Source organism: Brachypodium distachyon, chromosome 3, assembly GCF_000005505.3.
Source record: "Brachypodium distachyon strain Bd21 chromosome 3, Brachypodium_distachyon_v3.0, whole genome shotgun sequence".
Lineage (NCBI taxonomy): Eukaryota > Viridiplantae > Streptophyta > Magnoliopsida > Poales > Poaceae > Brachypodium > Brachypodium distachyon.
Window position 1 is genome coordinate 5,424,535 of NC_016133.3, and position 27,433 is coordinate 5,451,967.

General features: G+C 43.1%; 3 protein-coding genes across 5 annotated transcripts; 1 reads left to right on the forward strand and 2 right to left on the reverse strand.

The window, feature by feature from the left end:
* Nucleotides 1–9,936: 9,936 nt before the first annotated feature.
* Nucleotides 9,937–17,778, reverse strand: LOC100830741 (DNA damage-inducible protein 1). Its single transcript, XM_003571294.4, has 16 exons — nt 17,608–17,778; nt 17,204–17,236; nt 16,975–17,102; nt 16,288–16,396; nt 16,050–16,166; nt 15,742–15,807; nt 14,333–14,395; nt 14,211–14,255; nt 13,766–13,827; nt 13,078–13,171; nt 11,206–11,298; nt 11,039–11,108; nt 10,771–10,847; nt 10,623–10,680; nt 10,489–10,511; nt 9,937–10,393 (listed from the first exon to the last, which is right to left on the reverse strand). Exons 1-16 carry the CDS (start codon nt 17,671–17,673, stop codon nt 10,265–10,267), a joined length of 1,233 nt encoding a protein of 410 aa, XP_003571342.1. The 5' UTR covers nt 17,674–17,778; the 3' UTR covers nt 9,937–10,264.
* Nucleotides 17,779–19,597: 1,819 nt separating this feature from the next.
* LOC100832869 lies at nt 19,598–21,034 on the forward strand. Its single transcript, XM_003571299.4, has one exon. The coding sequence runs from the start codon at nt 19,967–19,969 to the stop codon at nt 20,948–20,950; it is 984 nt and encodes a 327-aa protein (XP_003571347.2). The 5' UTR covers nt 19,598–19,966; the 3' UTR covers nt 20,951–21,034.
* A 195-nt stretch (nt 21,035–21,229) lies between these two features.
* On the reverse strand, nt 21,230–23,189 carry LOC100839005 (50S ribosomal protein L7/L12). Of its 3 annotated transcripts, none has more exons than XM_003571315.4 (2): nt 23,032–23,189; nt 21,230–22,177 (listed from the first exon to the last, which is right to left on the reverse strand). In XM_003571315.4, the coding sequence occupies exon 2, from the start codon at nt 22,104–22,106 to the stop codon at nt 21,528–21,530; it is 579 nt and encodes a 192-aa protein (XP_003571363.1). In that variant the 5' UTR covers nt 22,107–22,177; nt 23,032–23,189; the 3' UTR covers nt 21,230–21,527. The 3 variants fall into 3 exon arrangements, with proteins under 3 accessions (XP_003571363.1, XP_010233991.1, XP_024317337.1); XM_010235689.3 differs by having other exon boundaries at nt 21,230–22,172; nt 23,032–23,188; XM_024461569.1 differs by lacking the exon at nt 23,032–23,189 and adding an exon at nt 22,423–22,996 and having other exon boundaries at nt 21,230–22,172.
* Between the last annotated feature and the right edge of the window lie 4,244 nt (nt 23,190–27,433).

Here is a 27,433-nt window from a genome sequence, read left to right on the forward strand (position 1 = left end):
CGTGCATGCATGAATGTGAAAATTCAGTTAATGGCGGAGGGCAGAAGCAAAAATATGTTGCCGGTGACTGTATATGAGGCATTTCATCAAATTCACAGACCATGACTTTCGTTTTTCAAAATACAAACTAAATTGAGAATCCAAACCAAGTTTAATAACAGTGAGTGTATTTTACTCCTTGATATCTATATCGATCTTCTTTTATCTGTTACAGTAGTAGTACGTAGAACACCTCCGGTGGATCATGTCGTATGAAACCTGACCTGTCAGCTGCTGTATACTCCGTGCCTTTATTTCCATGTAAGTATAATTCAGACCCGACTGTCGTGGCCCGCTGTCACTGTTGTGGCCAGAGCTGCAAAAAATATGACTCCGATGATACCTTCTGACCTCTTATGACCTGTTTAGTTTAACCAAATGAACTAAAATTTAAAAGTCATATCATTTTTTTAAAAGCTGGTTCATTTGAAAGATTAGAATGTTACAAGTTTTACATTGGTCGGCGATTTTAGGAACCGTTCAGTCTAGTTGATCCAATGGTGAAAAAATAGGAAGTACTGGAAAGTACTAAAACAAAATTACTGGTTAAAAAATAAGTCGATAATTCTGATAAACATAAGGGTAAAATAGTAATCTGTAAATCTTATAATTCCCGCGGCCGCCGACGTGCTCTTACCCGAAGCAACTAGTTGATGACCTGGCCCTTGCGGCCGCCGACGCGGAGGCCGGGAGAGCGAGGCGTCCTCCCTTCGACAGAGAATCAGATTAATCAGGAACAACGCTTAGGCCGGATTTAGAAGCATCGGTTACAACGGCCGCCGCCTCGTCCTGCGAAGCGGCAATTAGCAGACGATTCTGCAGATAGCATTCTGAATTGGTTGACGTATCACATATTCTCTTGACATGTGCATTAGTTCCAACCGAAGCTCACAAATGAATTACTCCAAGATACACGATTACAATTGAGATCTCATGGACTGGTTCAAAGTACAAATCAAATGCATAACAGAAATGTCAATTTACGTCTCCATTTGCTGGCTTCGACCAGTAACTCAATCAAACAATTAGAATGATCCTGCAATATGAGCGATACGAGGAGTCGCACGTGTGCAGATCGATTAACGGGGAGGAAGACGCGGTCTTGATCAGGAGGACTACTGCGATGGAGCAGAAACGACAGGGACGCGCATGGATGAAGCATCGACAGTTCGAGCGTGACGAGGAAGAGGCCGCCGAGGCACGCTCTCGAGTCTCGACGTGGACGGCATGCGCGCCGGCGGCGATCAGGACGAACGGCGACAATCGCAGATTGGGATAGGGAGTTTTTTATGTAAATTTCACAAAACCACGTGTTTCGAGGCAGGCTTCTAATTTATCTGCAAAACCATACGTTTTGTGTCCAACTGTCTCACTCCACCCAAAACACTGGTTTAAGCGCTGTTGACGGTATTTCTTACAGGTGGGTCCCACATGTCAGGTGCTACGTCTTTTTCATTAGACCCCTTGCTAATATCTACTGTTGCGTTTAGTAACAGTACTGTGGTGGCCCCAGTTTCCTTCTCGAGAGCAGGTTGCTTCAGACGACACTTCTTCTTAACAGTTGGATCAAATTTGTCTTTTTGATCTGTCTTTATGCCAGCTGGAAGAGCAAGGATATGACCTACGGCAGAAGCTGTCATCTTCCAAGGCCCAAACCGTGTGGTCAAGACAATGCAATCGTCTTCAATGCTGCAAATGTCCATGAGAAACCATATCACGTTTGGCCAGTCTTTCCAGCTTCAAATCTGCAAAGACACCACTACTGAGCTCATCAGGACTGAGGCATCTAACTTGTCTCTTCAATTTCTTTAGAGCAATCCTCAAACTGAGTAAATACGGTATGCCTGGATCATCCTGTACAATAATTCTCGTTCTTGTGCGAGTATTATGCATTAGCGAAGGACCAAATTGTTTTACGTTAGACAAACTCTAAATAAGATAAACGATACACATGACGTTCAACATTTCTTCTATGGTTGCAAAATATATATATTTGGTCCAGTGCAATCGGAAGAATGTAAAATGTAGTATGTAGTATATGGGTAGTATGTAGTATGTAGTACATAGAATATATTCTACTTTTTAGGTAGAATATGCAGTTTTTTAACATACTCTATTGTATATACAAATATGAAGACTTTTCTAAAACATAGTAAAAACCACGTGCCAACTTGCAATTTTTTCATGTAGTTCGCTTTGAAGTATCTTATAAATAGTATCTAAATTTACTAAAAGTGATAAAGTAGAATATATTCTACCATATGGTAGAATATTCAACATAACTATTATAGGTATGTTTTTTTAATAGATCTTGTATACAATGGACCACAAGAAACACAATTTAATAATTTTTTGGTGTCATATAGGAGTATAGCTCATGCAACATCGATGATATGATATTCAAAGTCATCGTCTAGCTCATGCTTTTTGCTTTTTGCTATGTAGTTCTATGCAGTACATCTCATGATATATTGCTTATGTAGTTAATTTTACTTTCCAGAGACATCTCTATGCTTACCGACCTAAAAATATCAAATAAATATCTATTGTATAATTAAAACAAAAGGACAAGAAGACACCACATTGGTCCACATGAGCTAAATATATATACTCCGTTGAAAGGACATCTAATCCCCTAACTGGTTTTCGGTGTATATGACATCATGGTCAGAGATTTAATCATGTGTGGTAAGTGCGTGGACAGGTTTTAAGCGAAAAGATCATCTAAGCATGCATGAAGTACTGGCTATGAGGATTAAGGAATAAGAAGGTGATACATTTAAATTTACGTATCTTTTACCTTCATTAAGTCATAGGAAAGCCGTAATATTAAGAGGGATTTTGTGATGAACTTTAAGTGGATTTATGCTTTCCAATATACACCTTTCTAATCCAACAGCGTAGAGGGTCTCTCCATTCTCTCTTCTCCCGTCACTCGGGAGGAAATTGACGAGGTAGTAAAGCACCTACCTGTTGACAAGGCCCCAGGCCCTGATAGCTTTAACGGGATGTTTTTTAAAGTTTGCTGGCATATCATCAAGGAGGATATGTACACTCTTTGCATGGACTTCTTTGCCGGAAAAATTGGACTGAAGGCTCTCAATGATTCTTTCATCACACTGGTGCCCAAGAAGCTTGATCCGCAGACCGCAAATGATTTCTGGCCCATTTCTCTCCTCAATAGCTGCATCAAACTGATTACGAAGATCCTTGCAAATCGTTTGCAAGCTTGGATTCTCAAGCTTGTTCGCAAAAATCAGTATGGTTTTTTGAAGGGTAGATCCATTCAAGATTGCTTGGCGTGGGCTTTCGAGTACATCCATCAGTGTCAAGCGTCGGGACGTGAGATAGTGGTTCTGAAACTTGACTTTGAGAAAGCTTTCGACACCATCGAGCACTCTGTCATTCTTGACATGCTTAAGCGCAAAGGTTTCGATCCGACTTGGTGTTCTTGGATCAAGGAACTTTTTGCTTCAGGTTCTTCTGATGTGCTTTTGAATGGTGTGCTCGGCAGACAGTTTATGTGCAAGCGAGGGGTTCAGCAGGGTGACCCCTTGTCCCCTCTTCTTTTTGTGCTTGCGACAGATCTTTTACAGGACATTGTAAACAACGCTTTTGCTCTTGGGCATCTCTCTCTTCCAATCCCTGCAGCTGGGTCTAATGATTATCCTATAATCCAATATGCTGACGACACCATCTTGGTCTTACCAGCTTGTGCTGTCCAGCTTGCCCATCTCAAGGAGATTCTTAACATGTTTGCAATGTCCACTAGCCTTAAGGTTAATTTTCATAAGTCTCAGCTCATTCCGCTCTTGGGCATCTCTCTCTTCCAATCCCTGCAGCTGGGTCTAATGATTATCCCATAATCCAATATGCTGACGACACCATCTTGGTCTTACCAGCTTGTGCTGTCCAGCTTGCCCATCTCAAGAAGATTCTTAACATGTTTGCAATGTCCACTGGCCTTAAGGTTAATTTTCATAAGTCTCAGCTCATTTCGATGAACATCAGTAACGCCCATGCCACTAGTTTGGCCTCGGTTTTGGGCTGTGTGATTGGCTCCATGCCTTTCACATACCTTGGGCTGCCATTAGGCATAACAAGGCCGACTATCTCTGAGTTCATGCCACTAGTGGACAGAAGTAAACGTCGGATGTCTAATACTACTGCGTTACTTTCGTATGGGGGTCGGGTTACAATCCTGAATTCGGTGATCTCCTCCCTGGCCACATATACAATGTGCTCGTTAGAATTGCCTCACAAAATCCTGGAGCACATCGATAAAGCTCGACATCACCTCCTTTGGAGTAAGCAAACTGATATTGGTGAGAAGTGTCATTCTTTAGCTGCCTGGGACCTAGTTTGCCGACCCAAGGACAGAGGGGGGCTGGATGTTGTCAACTTGAAGATTCAGAATAAGGCTCTGTTACTGAAGCATCTGGATAAGTTTTTCAATAAGAAAGATCTTCCTTGGGTTCATCTTCTCTGGAACTCATATTATCAAGACATTGTTCCACATGCACTTGCTCCTTTCGGCTCTTTTTGGTGGCGAGACATCTTCAAGCTGAACCCCATCTTTCGTGGTCTGGCAAAGTGCATGGTTAGCACTGGAGATAGCTGCTTATTTTGGAAGGATCTTTGGAATGGCTGCATCCTTGCTGACAGCTTTCCTCGAGTGTTTTCTTTTACTTTTCAGGAAGATATTGCTGTCAATGAGTTCTTGTCCGAGTTGCCGCAGGCCACCTCCCTCCAGGTGCCACTTTCAGCTGCTGCTTTTGCTGAATACGAGATCATGAGGCAAGACCTGAGTGAAGTCCAGATCGACACTTCCGTTCCTGATTCCTGGCATTATAACTCGGGCAGGGAGTTTTCGGCAAGAAATTTCTACAAGCACTACTTCTCTGCTCTACCGTCTCACCCGGCTTTGCTGAAAATTTGGAAGTCTAAATGTGTTATGAAACACAAAGTTTTGTTTTGGCTGCTCCTGATGGACAGACTCAATACAAGGAATATGTTGAAGAGAAGACACTTCACTTTGACTTCGGGCTGGGATTGCGTGCTATGTTTGACCCCTCCTGAGGAGACTCTAGACCACCTCTTCTTTGACTGCAGTTTCAGCAAAGAATGTTGGGATATTCTGGCCATTGATTGGAACTTAAACCTGCCGATTGCTGACCGTCTTTTGGCAGCTCAAACTGCTTGGTGCAGGGGGGCTGTTCTGGGAGACGTTCACCCTTGCTGCATGGGCGGTCTGGAAAGTACGCAACGCCAAAAAAATTTATAACACTGCACCATCGTTTGCGGCGTGGCGAGCCCAGTTTAGGGCAGATTTGGATCTGCTTGCTTTTAGGTCCTCGAAGGAAGAATTCAAAATCAAACTAGCCCAAGTCTTGCAGCTCCTTGTTTAGTTGTTTTACAGCAAGGGCTTTTGCCCCCGTTTCTCTGTCTTTGTACATACATGTAAATTGTTTTTGCTCTCTTGATATTAATACAAGTGCAGTAGAAGCCTCTCTTGCTGTTTTTCCGGTCAAAAAAAATCCACATTTAATCCCCAAGAAAATATCCAAGACAAATTCTATTTACACTCGACAAAAAAATCCTTTTGAAAAAACTATTTTGGAGTGTTTCTAGGCAGGCCGGAATCCAAGCCAGAGGCTCCGGATTTGGTTCCGGTTGCATCCAGTGCCTACTGGACCATCACGGAGCTCAGTCCGGAATCCTGGTCTGTCTAGGGTTTCTGAGTCCCCGAGCTCACACCGGAGCTTACGGGTTTGCCTCCGGGTGCGTCTAGTGGCCACTGGATCATCCCGGAGCCCAGCCCAGGCGCCAGGCAGGAAATCGGTCCAAGCTAATGGTCCAAGTTGATCACTGAAGACAGCAAAAAATCTAAAAAAGTCCTCCGTGTTGGTTAACACCAATGCAAGTTAAAACGGTACAACGAGATAGTGAACATAAAGAGCAATGTTGAATCAAATTAGATAATGTATTTATATGGACAATAAAAGAAATCTCCTGCTGCAACCTGAGTACGCAGAAGTTATACTCCCTCCGTCCCTTATTAAATAACGAAATATTACATGTATCTAAACGGTTTTTGGATATAAATACATCTATAGTTAGACGAATTTGAATCTCTTAGCATGAAAGGAGGGAGTACATTTTTACATGTACCACGCTACAGTCGTTGGAGGGAAGACTTCAACTTTAACCTCTCGAAACCACGTCGCATGGCTATGTTTCTGGTCCTGCTAAAAGGGAAACAGAGCACCCTCCATTGCCATGTGTAAGACGTGTTGGAGTTGGCCCAGAAGGAGGGGAGGGGCAATAAACGGCTCGTTACTAATTTTTCGTCATGTTTGTGTTATCGAAGATCGATGAAGCGTGCAGGCTCCGTGTTGGCCCGATTGGATTTGCTCCGTTCGCAGCAAACTACATGGACGTAGGAGGTAAATTAGTACTCGTAGCAGTGCAATGCATCTAGTACTCCGTAACACGCACGCCATGTAGATGTACGTACATATGCGTACGTACATATATGCTCACTCCGATATTAAATTGTTGTCGAAATATTACATGTATCTAAACATTTTTTTAAGAGTAGATACATTTATATTTTGACAATTTAAGACAAGAATTTAGGATCGGAGGGAGTATTTTAGACACATTTCATACATATCTGTATCCATCGTCTTTTATGATCCGTTATACTAGTACGTAGGACGCGTCCGATCCATCATATCTCATACGGTCTGAAACCCTGTACGAGTAAGTAATTAAGCAGCTGTATGCACGCACTCATATCTATATGATTCAGGCCCGGCCCATCGGGGACTCGGGCACCGGCGGCAGCTTCACCGGCGCCCCGGCCGGGCGTGGGCGTTTCGCCGACGGCGGGATGACGCACGAGCTGGCGGCCAGTCCGCCCCCGTCCCCGCCGTCCCGGGGGTTGTTGCCATAGCACGAGCCGGTCCCGGAGCCCGCGAGTCGAGCTGCGGCGGCGGCCGGAGCTCCTCCTCCCAGCAGCACGGACAGGAAAGCTGCAGCAGTGATGCCGGCGCGTGCCATACTTACTATCGTCGATCTCAAGTCCCAGTGTGGAATTGCGGGTACTAATAAAGAGAGTAGTGAGTGATCGATCGGCAGGGAATTAAGCTGCGTATATGTAGTCAGAGATCGGAGCAGCTGGTCGCCGCCGTGGAAGCAACAGTAATATACATGCGTTGTGGATGCTCCGGTGCCGTTTCCGGTCACTCTCGCTCCGATGACATGCTGCAGGTGGCCTGGCTTTGGCTGCCACGAAACTTGATCATCCAGGTCTGGTGGTGACAGGCTGACAGCAGCAGCACCAATTGATTTTTGAGATCACCTCGTTAGAAGGGACTAAAATATGTCCGCAGAACAAATGTCCTGTAAACAAAACAAATGTGAAATACATTATTATATAGTTTGCTGACCTGCGCGTGGGTCGACATGCGTGACGAGCCAGAAATTTGACGCGGGGGAGCGAGTTGGGCTTAGGAGGGGTGAAATTACGAAACGGTATGTACCGGCACCGCTTCCACCGATCAACACAGAGCAAAAGGTTCCCCAGCGCTTGGCCGTACAGTGCAGCAGGGAGAGAAGGAAGGGAGAGCTTGGATTCTGATATTCTTATGCTAACACATTTGTTGCTTGTAAAAATTATTTAATGGTCCAAACAAAATCAGGATTTTATGAAATTTTGAGGATAGTCTTAAGATGGAAAAATCCATCTTCAGTAAAAGTTTCAAAATTTTCAGAACAAGTTTGAAACTCTGGCATTTATATTTTATTGGTATTGGTATATGCCATATGAAAGGTGTGTGTTTTGATATATGATATATGAATGGTATATATGTCATCGGTATACTCCCTCTGTCCTTGTTTTGTAGGTGTACTACCTCAGTCCATCTATATGAGACGTACTTGATCGTTGGGTAAGTACAGCAGCTGGATGCATTAAAATAACTGCAGCCCAACTGAGCAAGGCTGCATGCTATAGGCCAAACAGGTAAAAGCTAGCTATTGTGCCCACGAAGTGATCGACGCATAAAAAATGAAGCTAATCATCAGCCGGTTGTGTCATTGGTATATGGAATATTTTTCAAACTTGTTCTGAAATTTTTGAAACTTTTACTAAAGGTGGATTTTCCCATCTTAAGACTACCCTCAAAGTTTCATAAAACTCTGATTTTGTTTGGACCAATAAATAATTTGTACAAACACAAAATATGTTACTCCCCTTCATTTCTTCCTGTTGCACTGTACGGCCAAGCATATGGGGACCCTTGAATTTTGCTCAGTGGGAATCACATGGGTGCGGTGCCAGTACATACCTACACCGGTCGAAGCGACTTTACCGTGAAATTAGAGACATTCTTAATTAATGATCTTACTAATAGCTACTCAGGATTAAGTAAAAAAATGTTAGACCAGATGGGGGAGAGGGGCAATAATAGTTTTTCCGTCGTACGTGCTTGTGCTTTTCGAAGATCGTTGAAGCCGGGGCACGTTCATGTCAGCGTTGTTGCTCCGTGTTGGCCCGATTGGATTTGCTCAGTTCACAGTATATGATTAATCGTACTGCAATGCATCTACTCCGTGTATAAAAATTCAAGCTTCTTCCAAGTTCCAACACGCACGCATGCACGTACAGACACATTCCATACTTGGATCGATACATGCATACATATCTATTCGTAATTTGCTCCTTTATTCATAGTACGTACTCCGAATCCTCATGCGGTCTGAAACCCCTGTATGAGTATGATTCAGGCCCCACCCCGGCGGCCCATCGGGGACTCGGGCACCGGCGGTATCTTCACCGCCGCCCCGGCCGGGCGTGGGCGTGGGAGTACGCCCCCGTCCCCGAGCTGAGCCTGAGCTGCAGCTGCAGGCTTGTAGGCGGCGGCGGCCATGGCGGCCGGAGCTCCTCCGCCCAACAGCTGGAGCAGCAGCAGCACGGACAGGATCGTCAGGAAAGCTGCAGCGGCGCCGGCGCGTGCCATGATATCGATCTCAAGTTTCAGTGTGGAATTGCGGGTGCTAAAGAGAGTAGTGAGTGTCTGAGTGATCGGCAGGGAAGCTGCGTATATATAGTCTCAGAGAGCGGCTCGTCGTCGCCGTGGAGGCAACAGTAGATACATGCGTTGTGGATGCTCCGGTGCCGTTTCCGGTCACTCCTCGCTCAGATGACATGCTGCAGCTGCAGGTACAGAGTGGCCTGGCTTTGGCTGCTACGGAACTTGATCATCCAGGTCTGGTGGTGGTGCCATCAGCTAGCTAGCTTGTGCCCGTCATTTGCGGTATCGACAGGCCAATGCAAACAACATGATGATCAAATTACACTTTGGCACAGAGAATCAAACAAAGCTGTTTGCACAAGCACAAGCTTGTCTCACAAACGAGAACCAAATGAGTAACGCAATGGCGATTTGGACATTTGGTACGTTTCTTAATTGGAGACCTCGATCGGCAGTGGACACCCTGAACACCCTGAGCATAATCTTATTCGGAGTTTCGCACATCTTTTTCTTGATCATGTTCAATTCTTTCAATCTTAATGAACACCCTGAACTTCAAGATAGGTTCCAAAAAAAAATACTTCACTTCAATACTTTCCTTTATTGTCAACCACTGTATACTCTTAAGGATTCTGAATTTGTGAACTGATTTCCTAATGACTAAAAATTGTCGTGATTTCATGAAACAACTTTTGTGCTCTTAAATGACAATGAAACTTTTGACATAAGTTGCTTAGCCTGCTTTGCAAATGAAAGAGTTCTGTTTCGTTTTTACATCTACAGAGCATTGAAGTAAATTTATATTGATCACAAGACACGATAATAGTAACCATGTTAGGACATTGCACAATCCAAGTGGTATAAATACATCGGTGGGGTCATTCTTGCTTCGCAAAAGATTGATTTTGTTGTTCGCGATACTTCACATAATTGGAAAATAAATGATAATGAAATGCAAGAACGGTCTTCTCAATGTGTTTGCACGCAGGTATCTACAATCTATGTTTCCTTTTCCTCACACAAGATAGAAATGCGAATCATACCTAAACCAAAAGCCTAAGCCTGTATTTGGCCACACCAAAGTTATAGTTCCTCCTCAAAAGGGAGGATATGATATATCCTTGATCACTTTGTGTAAATGTTCAAACCAATAAAAGGTTTGAGCAAAAGGTCTGCTCTCAAGACTAACCACCAAACAGAAACCCAGCCGCTTGGTCCTCGTTACCGTTACACAACTTGAGTGCTTGTATAACAGATGCCCGGTCGAATCCAAGTTCCACGAGCTTTGTGACTTTTGCTTCAAAATCTCCTCCCTGGCAAGAGCTCTCAAACGGTTAACATCAATCTATAATTCATCAACTCAAATGAATAGAAGTCCACAATATTGAAACAAAAAAATAAGACTTGCCTGTGGAGGAACCACAGCTGGACCTGCAAAGGAAACCAAAGTCGGTTAGAATTTATCAATGCTTTGATCGGCTAAAAGTTGTCAGAAGATCAAGTCCAAGTCAAGGGACTATACAAGAGCAAAAGCAAACTAACCTGCGGGAGAGGATCGCAGTGGGACATCCGGAGTCTTCTCCCGTGCTTTTGATGATTCCTGGATGACATAGGTAAATAAGGATACATGGATGGCAAATTATTACTTAAAAAACAACACTGCATTATGCAAAACAGTAATTTTGCTTACTCCAGCTGTCCCTTTGCTAAGAGGTTCTAGTTTCGACAATTTCTCTTCGTCGCGTATATGTGAAGGGATGTCTTTCTCTGAAAATACCATATTAGAGTGAGTGAAGAACTGATAATTATAAAATTGTAGAAGTACGTAACCAGACAGGGGAAAGTTCAATACTGGGAAGCAACTAATAAGTAATAACATCTGAACTTATTTCACACCATCATCGAGAACAGAGATAAGAAAAACATGAAATAGGTGCTTCATAGTATAAGCTACTAACCATGTAAGAAGGGCACTGACACCTCACCACCTCCTACTCTAAGAACATTGTCCTTTAGGTCAATTATGCACTGTATTGAGGAGCAGAAAGCATTATTATGGGATGTAATCACTAATCAGCCCATGGGACTTGGACACTTATTCCCATATACTTAGTCATGCAATTACCTGATGTTTTCGCAGCATATCAAGCCCGAAAAGGAATTCCATATTGGCAGCATCCAATACTGTAAATGAACACGGATAGAATGCGTGGCCAATCTGTCCAACGATAGAGCAATGCTTTGTGAAGTACTGTTACTGCTTAACTAATCATTATGATGAAATTTATCCAGAATTCCATATTGGAAGCATTCATACTGTGGGCGAACATGGATAGCAAGTGTCTAAGCTGCTCCGATATGGATACATGTATCAGTATCGGGTTTATATGGATAGGAATAAGCATTTTTCAAAGATGTCGATACAGCCATACAGGGTATGTTTGACTACTTAAATAATAGTCCATCCGATCCATAATAAGTGTCGCTAATTTAGTACGAAGTTGTACTAAATCAGCGACACTTATTATGGATCGGAGGGAGTAACAATAAGTTACATGTCGTAGGAGGAACAACAGATTTTTAGGCTTTGATTTCCTAATGCATCTTTAATCCTCACATCCTAACTTCTAAGCTGAGCAAGAATATCAATTGCTACCTTCTTACATGGCTGAATTCTAATCCCAGCTACTGTTTTCAGAAAATGGCTTTGCACTCTAGAGTAGCAACTAAAAGCCAATATGACCACAGTAATTACATTTACATCTAGTATTTATCCCACCAGTTGTTTTCTTCTAGAATGATATTACTCCCTCCGACCCATATTACTTGTCGAAATATTACATGTATCTAGACGCTTTTTAAACATATATACATCCATATTTGGGCAAATTTGAGACAAGTAATATGGGTCAGAGGGAGTACTATATTTTCTGATATTAGCTAAATACTCGTACGCTGCTACATTCAAAACAAATTAGACTACCCAGCTTTGGTGACAAACTTCATCACCCATCACCATCTCAATCTTTTGCAATAGATTTATTATTTGCATTAGAAATAGGTAAGGTTTTTTACAATAGAATGATGCGTCCCTCACCGATTGACTCTTTTATAGGAGTAAAGATGTATCAGGCACGTATCCGTATCATATATCTGATAAGGATATGGTAGTCCATGCATGCATCAGTGTTGCGTAGGAAACCATGGCCAATCTATCCAAACACATTACATCGTTTTGATTCCAGTTAGGACTCTCCGATGCAGCACAAAGTTGTGGAGGAGCAACTCCACCTTACTGCTATAATATAAACAGCACAAATGTTGAAGGAACCACTTCAACGTGCTGCGCTAGATATCGCTGTAGGGGCGGGGAACTGCCAAGAGTTTAATCCAAACTCTTAACACACAAGATCTAATCCAAGATCTAAGACAAAGAACATAAAGTGCTCTTTATTGATAGGTAGTGGTACATAGACTGCCCCAAGATAGAGGTGTGGACCTCTATTTATAGGCCTCATGAGCCTGCACTACTTAGCTCTACTTAGAACTAGAAGCTTCTAGGGAACACTACTCAAAGCTAGGAAAATATCCTAGTTACAACTTATAGTAGAACACTCTAGAAACTACCACAACACCTATGACTAAAAGACAAGTTACTTAGAATATAGTAGAAGTGTGTAGAAGCCTTGAGAGATCTGACTTCTACATTTATTTTATTTTGGTTTTCTCTACTGTCCCTCATCACTCTCTGCATGGTTTTCATGAAACATAGACAACATGCTGTACAACAATCAAGTTCAAGTTTTTGTACCCAATTAATGAGTTTGATATCATATGATCACTTAGTCTTTCTGAACTAAATAATACTCGTTCAGACTGTAAATGTGTCGATGACTCAAATAGCATTGCAACATGTCCAAAGTCCTCGTCCAGAAAATGACCCATTGATAAAAAGGTGGACTGTTGACATCTGTAAAGCATCAGCAATCAAGCAAACCTTTATTGGCGCTACGTGTATTCTTCCAAGTATCTCCGATTGACCAACTCCAATAGCAACCCCTCTGTAACGCTGATCAAGGAGCCTGAGTAACCTGCATATGGTTGTCCATTACAAGATCAAATGCAGCATGCTATGCATTTCAGTGAGTGTCTCGAGAGAATGATTTATGTTCATCATAAGATAAGCTATTAAACATTTAGGCGGCGTATCCGGTGAAAACCTTCATTCGGTGCAAACCGTGCAAACTTCATAAAAACCATGTTTAAAAGTTTCAAAAAAATTCTACAAAAATACCATATGTTGGGAGTGTGATGTTCTACAAACCTGCAAAATTTCAAGTTCAAGGTCAAAATCATTTGGAATGAATTAAAAAGAGAAATTTACGATGAACAGTGTCAGACATTGAAAGATCACTATTCATGCAGAATTTGTTTTTTTCGCTGCTACCAAATGCCATTGAGTTTGGACTTGAAATTTTGCACATATATAAAACATCACTTTTCTAACATATGTAATTTTTTCGAGAATTTTTTGAACCTTTTTAGATGGAGTTTTCACAGTTTGCACCGTAGAGATGGTTTTCACCGGATATTTTGCCAAACATTTATGCCTTTTTCATGCTTATCATATGAGATATGAAACGCTAAGCAATTTCAATCTACTACATCTTATTTCATAACCGTACCCACAGCGCTCAGCACAATCTTTTGATATGATAGTTGACTGAGCTCCACTATCAACGAAGGCCTGAAAATGAAACAAAAGCAAAGATCACATATCTAAAACAGTTAGCAGGAAGCTGTCAAGTCAAGCATCTGCATAAAGCCCACATCATGTTATTGCATATCCTTGTACTTAGTAGGCGGGTAGTACTCAAAGATAACACATAGCAATGAAAATTTTACTTCAATAAGAAGCATGGGTTGAAATAAGATTCTGCTGATATTGTATTTATAAAATTAATGCAATCAACAACTACTCGTTAGGAGTTTATAGCAAAGTCCATCCAAGCTCTCTGGTATTTAGAGTACCATAACAAAAATGTTGTTTGGACTTGTTAGTGCAGGCATTGCTCAGCTGCTCATCATGCTCGTTATATACGAGAACAAATATATGAAATAACATAATACCTTCAAAGGTACCCCGTTGACTTCCATATCCACATATAGCATAACCTGAAACCAGAATGCTGGTTGATTAATCAGTACAAAGAATAGCACGTAAAATAGAAGCATACTAAGATTCAACATACCACTCGACCAAATGCTTCAGGATTGTGCTCTATAGCAGCCTCCCAGTTTTCATCGATGCCTTTCTGAATAAGGCAATTTACAGGTAGTCAGAATGTCAGGTATCTAACTGAATATTTTCTGAGGTGAACAGGAAAGGAAGTATATAACACAGTTAAGACAGACATGCGCATAATACTACATAAAAGCTATCATGGTAATGTTAACAGTTTAATATTATTTGATAACTAAACCAAACAGAAGTTAATACTACTACATAATATATGCATGAGAAGAGAATTATCATTTCCTCTCCATTGTATTCCCTCACATGTTTATTTCTAATTTTATGACGAAAATTCTTTAAGGCTTGTTCGGCTTTGCTGTGAATTGTGATAGCCCTGTTGATTTGAGCTGCAATTAGATAATTAGGCATCAGGCTGCCTGATTGCCTTAATCAAGTCGCAAACAGATAAATTTCGGTTATGGTTGTGGGTTCAGAAGGCGGCAGAAGACAAGCATAACCCTGAAGGCATTGAATAGGTTATATGTTACAGATAGGAAGGTTAAGAAAGGTGTAAATCAAGTGTTAGTCTCCTTGTTGGATACGGTTGGGTCTATTAGAAGGAGTCCAGTTAAGTTAGGAAGAGTCCAATTGAATGAAGAATTTAGAGTCATGGTTCAGTCTTGAGTTTGAATTGAGATCCGACTTCTGGATCAAGTGAGTTGTCCTATATAGACTAGCGTGTAACCCTTTGATCAAGCAATGAAATAAATGGAAATTCTATAAGTCTCAGAGCCTCTTTTCCAGATCAGGGACAAGCCCTATCGCCAGATCGTTGTGTGCAAGCACCCTAAAGCCGATCTTCAGACCTTTATCATACCCAAATTACTCCCTCCTTTTCACAAAGAATGGCACGCACGCATTTCAAGATTTTACTTTGACCAACAATTATACTAACGATTTGAGGGTTTTGTGCTACAAAAACTATGTCATTGGATTCGTATTTCAAAAACCTTTCCAACAATATAAAATTTGTAACATATAACCTACATATATTGGTGTAATCATTGGTCAAAGTTCGATCTCGAAAAGCGTGGACGCCATTCTTTGTGAAATGGAGGGAGTATCTCGTTATGGATCTAGGTCCATCATATTTCTGTATTCCAGACATATGAGATGAAAGGTAAGGGCAACAATTGGATAACCAAGTCAACTATATTTAGTTTGATTAAGCCATCAAAGTGATAAACTTTTATGACATCTTTTCCACAGCAGCTTAAAAATATTAGCACTGCGTAACAACCTATACAAGCACATTCCTGGGGTTGTAATGTAGTGATATTGCTATTTCACGTCTGCCTTGTGAATATATAAAAAGGCATAAACGTTCAACAGGTGTTATCATGACAAAAAAAAAGAGGTTTCTACCTGTCGAATGGCAGCTTCAATTTTCTTCTGAGCCTCAACGTCAAATGGATCAGCATACATTAAAGCCTGCATATAAAATGATAATTACTAATGACTTGACCTATAATTACTCAACAAGAAAAAGAACATCGAACTGCTCGAACTGCCAAGTCTTAAAGTGGTGGAATATATCTATCCAAAAGAACTTCCAAAATGTGAAATTTTACACAGCATGAAACAACAGCACATATTCCCAGCTTTCATTTAAGTAAGACATGACACAACTTGCAGAAAAATAAGACTTAGCAACGAGCCAATGAGATCCTCACAAGCTCTTCTTCCTGTTTGCGCTTTAGTTGTAGTCTTTGTTGGTGGTGTGACCGCAAGATATTTTGCAACGCATTGATGTCATCTCCAAGGATGGCTTGTGCTAATGAAGGGTCATTCTGCAAATTAAAAAGATATTGGTTTTTAACAAAAGAAATGAGCATATTTTCTGTAACTGACATCTGGGAACTGTAATCTGGTCGATTTTGATAAATCAATGAAGATACCAGCAAAGTTTACCTGGAGGAGTTGTGCCATAAGCTGTGAATCACCTCGAAAATGTTGTTGGAGGGCTTGAGGATTTACAGCTGACCCGTCAGGATTTAACCTCATTTGATCCTGAGATGTCCTGAAATTTTCACCCCAGGAATCAACAACTAGAAAGCATCGTCACTTCAGTGGAATTACAATTCATGAGATTAGTTGAGCTAACAAATGATATTGCATCTCTTTCAACATTATGCCAGTTCTAATTTGTGATCATGATACACCAAAATTTGAACTGACAACTGCAAGAAGAAAACCATCAATGCGTACCAAAAAGAGAAAATTAGACCAGAAGCATCATATCACTGCAGGAATCTAAACCCCTCAAGGAATTACCTTGGAGAACCAACAAAGGTTCTGCCTCTGTTCTAAGTACACATGTCGTCCTAGAATGGTGCGGTCAAACTTCACCAACTTTGACTCACAATTGTATATCAAAATTTTAAGATTGGATAGTGAAAATAATATCATTAGATTAGTTATAAAAAATATTTTCATAACACTGTAATTTTATAATTTTTGACCAATATTCATATAATCATATGAAAAACAATGGTCAAAGTTGCATGTTTGAGACTGTCAATTTCTAAAATGATGTATTTCCGACCGAGGGATTACATGACATATCTACTTGTACACGAGGAAGGACAACAAGCGAACCTGTTATTGGAGGAAGGGACCATCATTACAAGATCACCATCATGGACTCCGATTGCGCTGAGCTTCTCAGCATTGTTCATCTCCTTGCCATTGAAGTGAAGCAGCTGCTGCTGCAACGGCACTTGAGTCTAGCACCACACAGTCACACACAAAACCAACAATGTGAGGTCAATCCAGTCCAGGCAAAGCCTGGGACAGAGCTCTGAAGGAAACTGCAGGCCTGTCTTACCTCCACCTCAAGAAGCGCCTTCAAATTCTCCACCTGCAAAGCACGCAGAGGGCACCAATCAGCCAAAAGTCGCAAATTTTGCATGTGTGGATTGCAATCGCAGTTCAGTCACAAGCAGAAGGGTCGGGACGACCCTAACCAAACCAAGCCGCCACACCTAGACCAGAAAAAGTCAAAAGATCCGATCGAACTTCGCTGCTAGACACGAGGCGCCAACAAACGCTACGGGGGAGTGCATTACGGGTCTCTACAGGTCGAGTGCGCCCTCCTCTCGACGAAATTCCTCTCCCTTCTCACGAGCTCGCCGCCAGAGTTCCGGCCAAAAGAAGCAGCCTTTGTTGCCCGTCAAGATCGAGATGGGGGGAGGTAGAGGAGGATTGGGTGCGGGAGAGAGAGAGGCTTACGGATTCGTCGGGGTCGACGTCGAGGGTGAGAATCTGCTCGTCGGCAGTCATCACGGTGAGCTTCATCTCGCCGCCGCCGGTTGGAATCGAAGACCTCGGCCTAGGCTGTGAAAAGAGAGAGGGGGGCAGAGAGAGGGCTTTCCTGTTGGCTGCGGACGAGGCGAGTCTACGGGCGTCAAATTGGGCAGAGAGGGCTTTCCTTGCTTGCAGAAGTGGCAAAGAATCCCGACGGTATACCGTAACTTTCCTCGCGGTATAGGCCCGCGCCGTTTGGCCTCCGCGCCGTATTTAAAAAATTATTTTCCGGAGTCAAAATCGGATGCACGCATTACCGAAATTTAGACGAGTACACAGGACACTGAACACGACGTAAAAATCCAAAGACACTTTTGGGTACTCCCACTCCGATCTAAAAAATTGTCGCAGTTTTGAACTAAAACGATAAGAAAAATTTGCACCGGAGGTCCAAATCTTTTAAGATTAGAGGTTTCAGAGCGGCATATGGGTTTTCCACTTCAAGAATTCTCATAGGCATGAAAATATTACATCTTCCGGTTCAAAAAGACTATCGTCGCTTTAGTTTAAAACTGCGCCAATCTTTTAGGATCAGAGGGAGTAAGTACGAATATTTTCTCGAGGCATTATGCGTAAGAAAATCAAAATTTACAGAAATTATGTGTATCAATTACAACCTCTTAATTTATGTGTGTATACATAAAAACGAAAATGCCCCGCCCACCCTCATGGTAAAAAACCCAAGCATATTCCTTGTCAAACACGAACCCAACCCGCCATCTACAGCAAATATTCTTCGGAGTTCAATGGGCGGCGATGTTCTGCAACCACGTGAGGTGCGTGGGCATGCCGACAATCCACGTCCTAATGATGGTGGATGACACCTACCCATGGGGCTCCTTCACCAAGCCCTATGGCCGATGTGCTCGACAACGATACTCGGCGTCCTCTTTGTCTAACTTTTGAAGAAAGTGTGGAGACACCTCCTCACTGGTTACCCTTTTGCTTAGATCATTTGGAACAAGATTGTAGTCCGGTCCAATGTTGCCATCTTCAAGCCTGATGTTTGGCCACCGGTGTCACGCATCAACGAGTGGTGCTCCTAAAGACCTGATGCCGCTAAGAGCCTAAGATCTTACTACTTGACAAACATTGCGCCAAAAGAGCTGCCTCCTTGTGCTCCTATCCTTCTAGAAACGCCAAGATTTTTCAAGTTAAATCGCGGTTGCCCTAAGGTCGTGTTCGCATAGATTACTCAAGAAGCAGCTAATTGGGGAAGGTCAATTCCATTGGTTTAGGTCAACTGGCAGTCTGGTCTCTAGTTCAGATGATGCACCGTCGTTCCATATTATTATTTTTGGTTTTCTACGTCTCTCCCCTTGCTAGTCCTTTTTTGTACCGCCTCTGTTTCATAATTCTTGTCGAAATATTACATGTATCTAGAAGTTTCTTAGAATAGATACATCCATATTTGGACAAATTTGAGACAAGAATTATGAAACTGAAAGAGTATTTCCTGTGTACTCTTTTGGATCAATCCCGTATCGACCCTCTCGGCAATAAATAACACGTTGTGGCTGCGTTGTTTCGTAAAGAAAAAACAAAGTTTGAAAAACCTTGATGAAACTTTTGGTTTTATCGGGCATTTTGTTATTGTCTGTGCTCAATTACCTACAATCGTTTCAGTCTAATGTGTTTCATTCAGTATATCATTGAACACAGATAATTGTTCTCAAAACAAGATTTTCCGTACTATATATACTCCCTAATTCGCATGACAACATGTGGACATCTTCCTCCTTTTTTCCAGAAAAGGCTTTTCTTAGCTCGTGTTCTCTCCCTGTTCTATTTTCATGGCGGACCTAGAACTAGAACTGCATGCGACCACCTTTATTCTCGTGGACATAAATAGCACTCAGCTGACAACAGCGCGCGATCGTCGGGCGTCTAATCTTCTTGGGCAAAAACCGTCCAATTCATTCATCTTTGGTGCCGTCGTCAACCTCCTTTCCCGATCGATAGCGCGCATCGATCCGCCCAAACTGAAGTTGTTTCTTATTTTCTCACAAGATCGATCGATCTACTGCACATCCTCGACAATTAACGGATTGGCCGGCGCATCCAACTGCTAAAGCCAAAGGCACGCCATTTCCTTGTTCCTCTTGCTTTGTTGGATTTGGTAGAGAATTTGGTACGATGCCTTAATTTATTGTTCTTGTATGCAGCCCATGACGACGGAGCATGGAGGATTCTACTTCTGGATGGATCGCCATTGTCGTTGACGGCGAGGTGTTGTCGTGGTATAGCTAGGGGAAGAGGGATCTGATCTGATTCTTTGGGCGCCATGCAGAGCGCCATGCATAAGCGTTCCAGATCCTGCGAGCCTTCCAGGGCGGACGATCGGGGCGGCTGCCATGGCGGGCCGACGGCCTCCGACGACTCCATCACGGCCAAAGCGGCCTCCTCGTCCTGCTCGGCGCAGTGCTCGGCGATGTCGGCGTACCTCGCCAAGATCAGCGGCGCCGAGCGCCTGGTCTCCGCCGTCTGGCACAAGAGCATCATCAACCAGTCCTTCACCATCACCATCGATCGCCCCCCTTGCGGTGGTGGTGGCGATGATGCCGGCAGCGAAGACGACGACGGGTCGACCTTGATCAGCTACAAGGTGGAGATGAAGCCCTGGCCCTTCTGGAGCAAGAAGGGCCTCAAGAGCTTCTACCTCGACGGCGACCGCGTCGACCTCGTCTGGGACCTCCGGACGGCCAGGTTCACGACGAGCAGCCCGGAGCCGGCGCACGGGTACTACGTGGCGCTGGTGAACAATGAGGAGGTGGTGCTCGTCTTCGGCGACCAGAAGAAGGAGGCCTACAAGCGGGCCAAGACGCGGCCCTCGCTCATCGACCCGGTCCCGGTGTGCCGCCGGGAGAGCGTCGTCGGGCGGCGGAGCTTCGTGGGCCGGGCAAAGCTGACGGGGAAGAAAGAATACCACGACATCGCCGTCGAGAGCCTGCTCGCGGGGCCCCGGGAACCGGAGATGTCTATCGCCGTGGAAGGCCACGTTGTCGTGCGGGTCAAGAACCTGCAGTGGAAGTTCAGGGGCAACGAGACGGTGATCGTCGACGAGGTGCCTGTGCAAGTGCTCTGGGACGTGCACGACTGGATCTTCGCCGGCCCCGGCGCCACACAAGCGGTCTTCGTCCTCAAGCCCGGCGCTCCGCCAGAGATCCGGGCTGACGATCCTGGCCCTGGTGGGTGGGACTACGGTAGTAGCATCCTTGGTGACGCCACCGATTACAGCTTCTTTCTGCATGCATGGAAGACAGACTGAGGTTTTGATGTGTTATCTTCCTATTGTTTTCACATGTATGAAAATGACATTGGTTCGTTTATATGAAATTGATAGCTTATTCAACATGAACGTCAAATAATTGCTACCATCACAGGATGATTGAGGATATGCTAATTACATTTCCTGGTGGTTAATTTCCAGTCAAACAAAAACAAGTCTAACAAATATGGAGCATCTCCATGGAGTTTCAGGTCTGCTATTCAATTGCAAAACCATACTACCAATCAAACATCAAATTGACATGCTTGAAATTATAGATTCAGCAAGACAAACAAAATGTATCAGCATCACAGTCGTAGCAATGGTGTCTACATTCCAGCTCCATTATCAACAGTATTACATCAGGAAAGTCATGTGATACTCAAAGAAAGGCTTATTCTAGAACAAATAATCGCGGCATCACCCGTACCAACTAAATATCTAGTTCGCTGCTTTTGGTTACCTGTCACAGGTGAACCATTTCCTCCATCAGTATAGAGATACTGTGACCACTAAGGCCCGATCATGGTAACAAAATCACAAGAAAAAAGGTTGGCAGTGTCCAGGATTTGATCCTTCACTCCATCACAGCAACACCACCAGCCGTCTTTATCTTCGCTATGATTGCCTCTGCTTCCTCCTTTGTGAGTGACTGCTTCAAAATGACAGGGGCCTTCTCCACAAGCTCCTTCGCCTCCTTCAGCCCCAAATCTGTAAATGTTCTGATCTCCTTAATAATCTTGATCTTAGCAGCAGCCTCAAATTTCTCCAACTTGACATCAAAGACCGTCTTCTCAGCCTTCTTCTCTTCAGATTTCGCGGCACCAGCACCGGCACCACCTTGAGAACCAAGACTGAAACCCTGGCCAGAAATTGCCTGTGGCGCCGGTTGGTTTAGTCTGAGAAGGAGAGCTGGAGCGATTTGTTTGATCTCCTCAGGAGGGAGAGCAGCAATGCGGTCAGCTAGACCCACAACTTTCTCTGATGGTGGTGGCATAGGCCCATATGGATCATACACTTCAGGATATTTGTATCTCTTAGCACTTGTGTCTGTTGCAGCCTCCGTGCTGTACATACGAGCCAAGACGACTGAAAGTTGATTCGTTGGTGATGGTCTTGAACAACATAGTCGTCTTGCTATGGTAGACAGACTCATCCTACTGTCACCAAAGTGAGTTGGCACACAAAGATAGGCAGGGAAGGAGAAGAAACTAAAGATTATCTGCCCTGCACAAAAACAAAAAGGAAATTAATACTAAATGGAATGCCATGAAAACCTCCCTAAATGCAGTTTGAAGCAATAAATAACCTCCGGCACATAAGGAGAAGCACATGTTTCATCTTTCAAATAAAAGCAGCTAAAAGATGGTGGACAAGTCCCGATATCTATCTTAAGAGTTTAGAAAGTAATGTTATGATGATTCGGAGAAATGGAATATTGGATTCGGAACTAAATGGAAATCGTAACTCACCGACAGAAAAGATGGTTGTTTCCCCCCAAACCCTTTCACATTATCCACAAGTACACTACTTTAGCCTCAATTTCGAAATGCCACGCCGCAATAGCCAAAAAACAAGCACCATAACTTCCACTATTCGATGAGAAGAGGGATGAATCCTTTGACATGATCGACTGGCGAAGTACAGAAACTCCCCTAAGCAGCCTGTCTCCCACGAGACAGAACATTAGCTCTTCCATCTTAATAGGCTAACAAGCCCATCCATCTGCTAAATATCAAATGCCTCGAAGCAATAGGGGGCAAGAGCGAGACATAGCCACTATATTCCACCCTATAAACCCTAAAACCCTCATCCGCAGCATCGCACATCATGAAGTCCCTAAGCAGCAGAACAAATCCGTAATAGGTTAATGGATCGTACCGCCGCATGGGGCGTGACTTAACCGAGACTTTTAGGAAATAAGAATGCAACATACAGCAAACAAATCCGCAATAAACCGAATGGATTCGCCCAGGCAGGAGGATCCTGAAGGGGGGGAATCTCCTCCGGGTGGAGCTTGCCGAGCGGGCGGGCAGCCGGAGAAGGGGAAGAAACAAAGCAAGGGTAGAGAGAGAGCTCACAGCGTTGGCCGGCGGAGAAGGTGTGCCGGCGAGATCTGGCGAGAGGCGGAAACGGAGAGAGGTAGTTCCCCTGGCGGCTGGCCGTCCTGACGCTCGAGCGAGAGCAGGGGAGAAGCACCTGGCGGAGTAGTGCTTGTTGGGCCGCTTCAAGTCTGGCCTGGTTAGGAATGAGATTTCGGGCCTGACGTCAGAAAAAGGCCCAGGAGCTAATGTGTATCCTCGTCTCGTGCCTCTGAAGAAGGGATTTGCTAAATGAAATACAGTACTTTGCTAGTTCTGGTTTATTGCCATTTGCTTATGGTTTTGCATATGGTTTTATTAGCCCTGCGAATCACTTTTTACAGCTCACTTGTTTTGTAGCCACGCTGTGTGTTTTTGTTGTACAACCCGGCACAATTTCGATTGGTTAGCAGCATCAACCGGCACCCATAAGCATGCTCGTCAGGGTCGAATGACAATGAATCTAGTCGATTTTGATTTCGGCCATTCTTTTAGGCACCAGGCACCCATAAGCATGCTTGTCAGGGTCGAATGACAATGAATCTAGTCGCTTGAAACTTTCTTGAATTAATCCTAACTAGACGATACTGTGTGACTATGTGTTAGTGTCATGAGATAGAGCCAATTGCCAAATGTTGCATCTTAAAGCAAATTGGAAAAACCTACGACAAACAGATCTAGGTCCGCACATTCAATCAATTGTCTTTCGAGAAGCTCACATGGTTAATTTTTATCCTTATATGGTAGCAGAAAAAACATGGAAACGAACACGACGATACAAAACCAAAAGAAGCAAGAACCTGGGACTGAAGAGCCATAATTGATTAATTCACCTTTGAATGGAAAATTCTGCATCAAATTTTTAATTAGGAGTAGAAGTCTTATCTTAAAAAACTGCATGTACTACACTGCCCATTGCACGATCGATACAGAGAGCAGTCAGTAAAACTTCTCAGCGAACAGTAGTGGCCAATGCTTTTCTGATGAAAATATTAATGCAACACCTCGTCTCATCCTTTCATTCAACTTGCTGAATGCGTTGTCATCAAACCAAAAAGAAATGTTCAGAAAGGAATTTGAACAAAGAGTTCAGGGTTATAAAAAGTTGTATGGTTCTCTTCGGATATAGAAGAGCTTCTATCTGCATTGACCTCAGTTGATGAGATGATTATCACAGGACCTTGATGAGCTGCACCTCAAACACCAGTGGTTACTTACTTCCTTGGCGTGCGACAGCAGGCTCCAGCATAGTCCGAACTGCATCACAAGTTCACATCACAACCAAATAAAGCACAAGAACGATCACAGGTTATCAGAGATGACAGAAAGAGAAGGGTAAGTCCATCTCTTTCGGCGTATACATGAGGAAATGATCCTGATAAAAGCTGTACCTCCTCTGGTACGGGCTGCAAGCTCTCATCGACGTAGCCTACCTCAGGAAGTATCACTGTATCAGAGCCCACCTGTTGCCTGCAAAATAAGCAAAGCCATGGAGAAACGAAATTTTGCATGTGGCGAAAACCAGAGCACTTTCAGAAACAAATTCCAAAAACACATTCGGCAGAATAGGCACTCGCGACATTACCTCCGGCCTTCATGCCGAATATACCTTTCAGGACAAGTCATGAAGATGAGTAATAGCCAGGAGTTACTCCCGAATCATCTCAAGGAAGCTCAATTGCCAGGATAAATCTGAAGAAATGCTGAAACCTCTTCTCCGTCTTGTGGGATTGTCACAGGCTTACTCTCGCCATTGAACTGATCCACTGTGCTTCATCAATAGAAGATAGACATGCCAAAATGATGGGATCAAAGAAGGGCAACTGAGTGCAAACATATTTCTACTTAAGAAGCCACATATTTTTGCGGTCTCTTAGTGTATGAAGTATGAACTACAACATGTTCAAGATTTCAGAATGGGCAATAGCAACGTTCTCTTCACCAATGCACAAAACAACCGTTTGCATGGCGACCGACGTAATTGAACTGCACTAGATCACCTTCCCAAGCAGTTGCGGACCTAAGATTGGCCAAAGCTTAGGGCTAACTAGGCTCAAGTATGGAAACCTGGAGCTAATCTTTGCTAGTTAAATTTATTTTGCCAAATCACTAGTGAAGGGTACCTGTATTAACTGACTACACCTAGGGCTGTAGCCCCAGTTTAGGTCTGTAGCGCCAGTTTGGCAGTTTTTTTTTAGATCAAAAGGGCTTAGCCCCTGTTCCATTCATCATTATGATAAACGAAACACAATTGTTCATCTGCCTCAGCAGAAAGCGCAGGGGTGAAAAAGTGCAGGCCTAAAGGCCACGAAGTCTCAGAGGTAACTATCCTATTACAGGATCATATCTAGGGGAGAGTTAAACTGCAACAGCACGATAAGCAAATAGGATGTTGTCTGTCTTGCTTCAGTCTGCAATCTCTTGCAGCTTCATCGTCTGGATGCCTTAATAGGCGCTCATCGCCAGCATTGAGATCACCCTCCTTTTAGTTAGCCAGGAAGCAGTCTTGGAATCTCCATAGATTTGCCTTCCAGCTGTTGCAGAATATGTTCCAGGGCAGGTCGGTTTGCGCTTGAGCAAAGCACCTTCCATGACCGAAGGTGTTTTAGGACCATCCGCCAAAGTACCTGCAAAGAAGACCAAGATTTATATCGAAAAAACAAGTCATTTCGAAGTTTCCAAGTAGACCAGAGAATTGCAGCATTAGATATATTGATCACTTCAAATTTCTTATTATCTTTCCAATGTGAGGTCAAGCACTGCAAAGATGTGTCCAGTGTTTTTCCATAGAACTTATGCATCTGTTCCCAAATAAGTTGGGGAACCATGCAATCAAAAAACAGGTGTTGCACAGACTCAGGTTCACTGCAGAATTGACAAGTCAGGTCATTAACATGTTGTCTTTTATTTAAGTTGTCTCCGGTAAGAATCTTATTATGATGGATGAGTCACAGGAAGGTTTTTATTCTGGGGGGAACATGCAGCTCCCAAACAAAAGGGATATCAACCCGGGTAATCCCCCTAAAGTTAATCACTGCATAAAGTGACTTGGTAGTATAAGCTCCTTTATTATCCAACTTCCAAATTAACTGATCAGGTTCAGGTGTAATTGAAGTGGCAGAAACAGCTGCCACCAAATCTTGCCAAAGTTGCATGAGGTGTGGGGTAAAGCCTCTCCTAAAGGTGAGTTTAATATCCACACCATCCCAAATTTCAGCTACAGTTTTATTATGTTCATTACAAATATAGTAAATTTCCCAGCATTGAATAGCCAGGCTAGAGCCTCCAATCTAGTGATCTTCCCAAAACTTGATATTTTTACCATCACCAATAGACCACATATATCCCATCTTTGCTGCCTAAGATGCCCATAGAATTCCTTTCTAGAAAGGAGAAGCAATGGATTCAGAGCAAGCAAAAATATTGGCTGAGGCAACATCATAGTTGAAATCAATAATTTTCCTCCAAAGTTTGCGGGAATCAAGGTCATATCTCCTAATCCAGTTGGCCAAGAGAAAGATATTAAGGTCTCCGAGGCGGGATGCCCAAGCCTCCAAATTCTTGCTTCATAGAGACTAATTCCCAGTTTGTTACAAGGTGGTATTTAACATGTCCTTCATAATTATCCCAAAGGCAGTGGGCCATCTGGGAGTTAATCTTTTTAATGGTCCATTTGGGGAATTTAAGTACAGAAAGGAAGTAATTGGGGATGCTAGCCAAACAGGATCTAATCAGAGTCAGCCTGCCTCCATAAGAGAGGAGCATGCCTCTCCAACCAGCAACTCTCTTAATAATCTTATCCACTACAGGCTGCAGATCTTCCTTTTTCAACTTGCAGAAAGTGGAGAGGTACACCAAGATATTTCATGGGTCAAAGTTCAAGCTTACACCCTAAAGTTTGTGCAAAAGGTCTAACCTCATCCTCAGACATATTAATACAATATAGATCACTTTTGTGAAAATTAATTCTCATTCCAGATAGCTGTTCAAACAGAGATATGAACCATTTGAGATTTCTAGCCTGATGGATATTATTGCCACAAACTAGAGTGTATCATCTGCATACTGCTGGCTGACAACTCCTCCTTGCTGAACAGCTGGCAGCAGTCCTGAAATAAGTTCAGCAGCTGCAGCTTTGGCTAGAATTTTTGTAAAAACATCTGCTACCAAGTTAAAAAGGATGGGGGTTAAGGGGTCTCCTTGTCTAAACCTCTAATAGTTTCAAAGAAAGGGCTCTCCCCATCATTCAGTCTAATACCAAAAGATCCTCTAAGGAGGATACAACCCATCCATTTCAACCACTTGGAGCAAAAGCCCTTCTGAGCAAGAACAGATCTAAGGAAATCAATATCAACTCTATCATAAGCTTTCTCATAATCTAGTTTAAGAACTAGGCCTGAAG

Bases quoted from the DNA above. Each gene is read 5' to 3' on its own strand.
- LOC100830741 (XM_003571294.4), bottom strand. From the start codon at position 17,673: ATGAAGCTCACCGTGATGACTGCCGACGAGCAGATTCTCACCCTCGAC. The intron at 16,167-16,287 runs GTAAACTTTGCT...TTTAATTTGCAG, and splicing joins TTATGGCACAACTCCTCCAG to AATGACCCTTCATTAGCACA. The intron at 10,681-10,770 runs GTAAGCAAAATT...TATGTCATCCAG, and splicing joins TTAGCAAAGGGACAGCTGGA to GAATCATCAAAAGCACGGGA.
- LOC100832869 (XM_003571299.4), top strand. From the start codon at position 19,967: ATGCAGAGCGCCATGCATAAGCGTTCCAGATCCTGCGAGCCTTCCAGG.
- LOC100839005 (XM_003571315.4), bottom strand. From the start codon at position 22,106: ATGAGTCTGTCTACCATAGCAAGACGACTATGTTGTTCAAGACCATCA.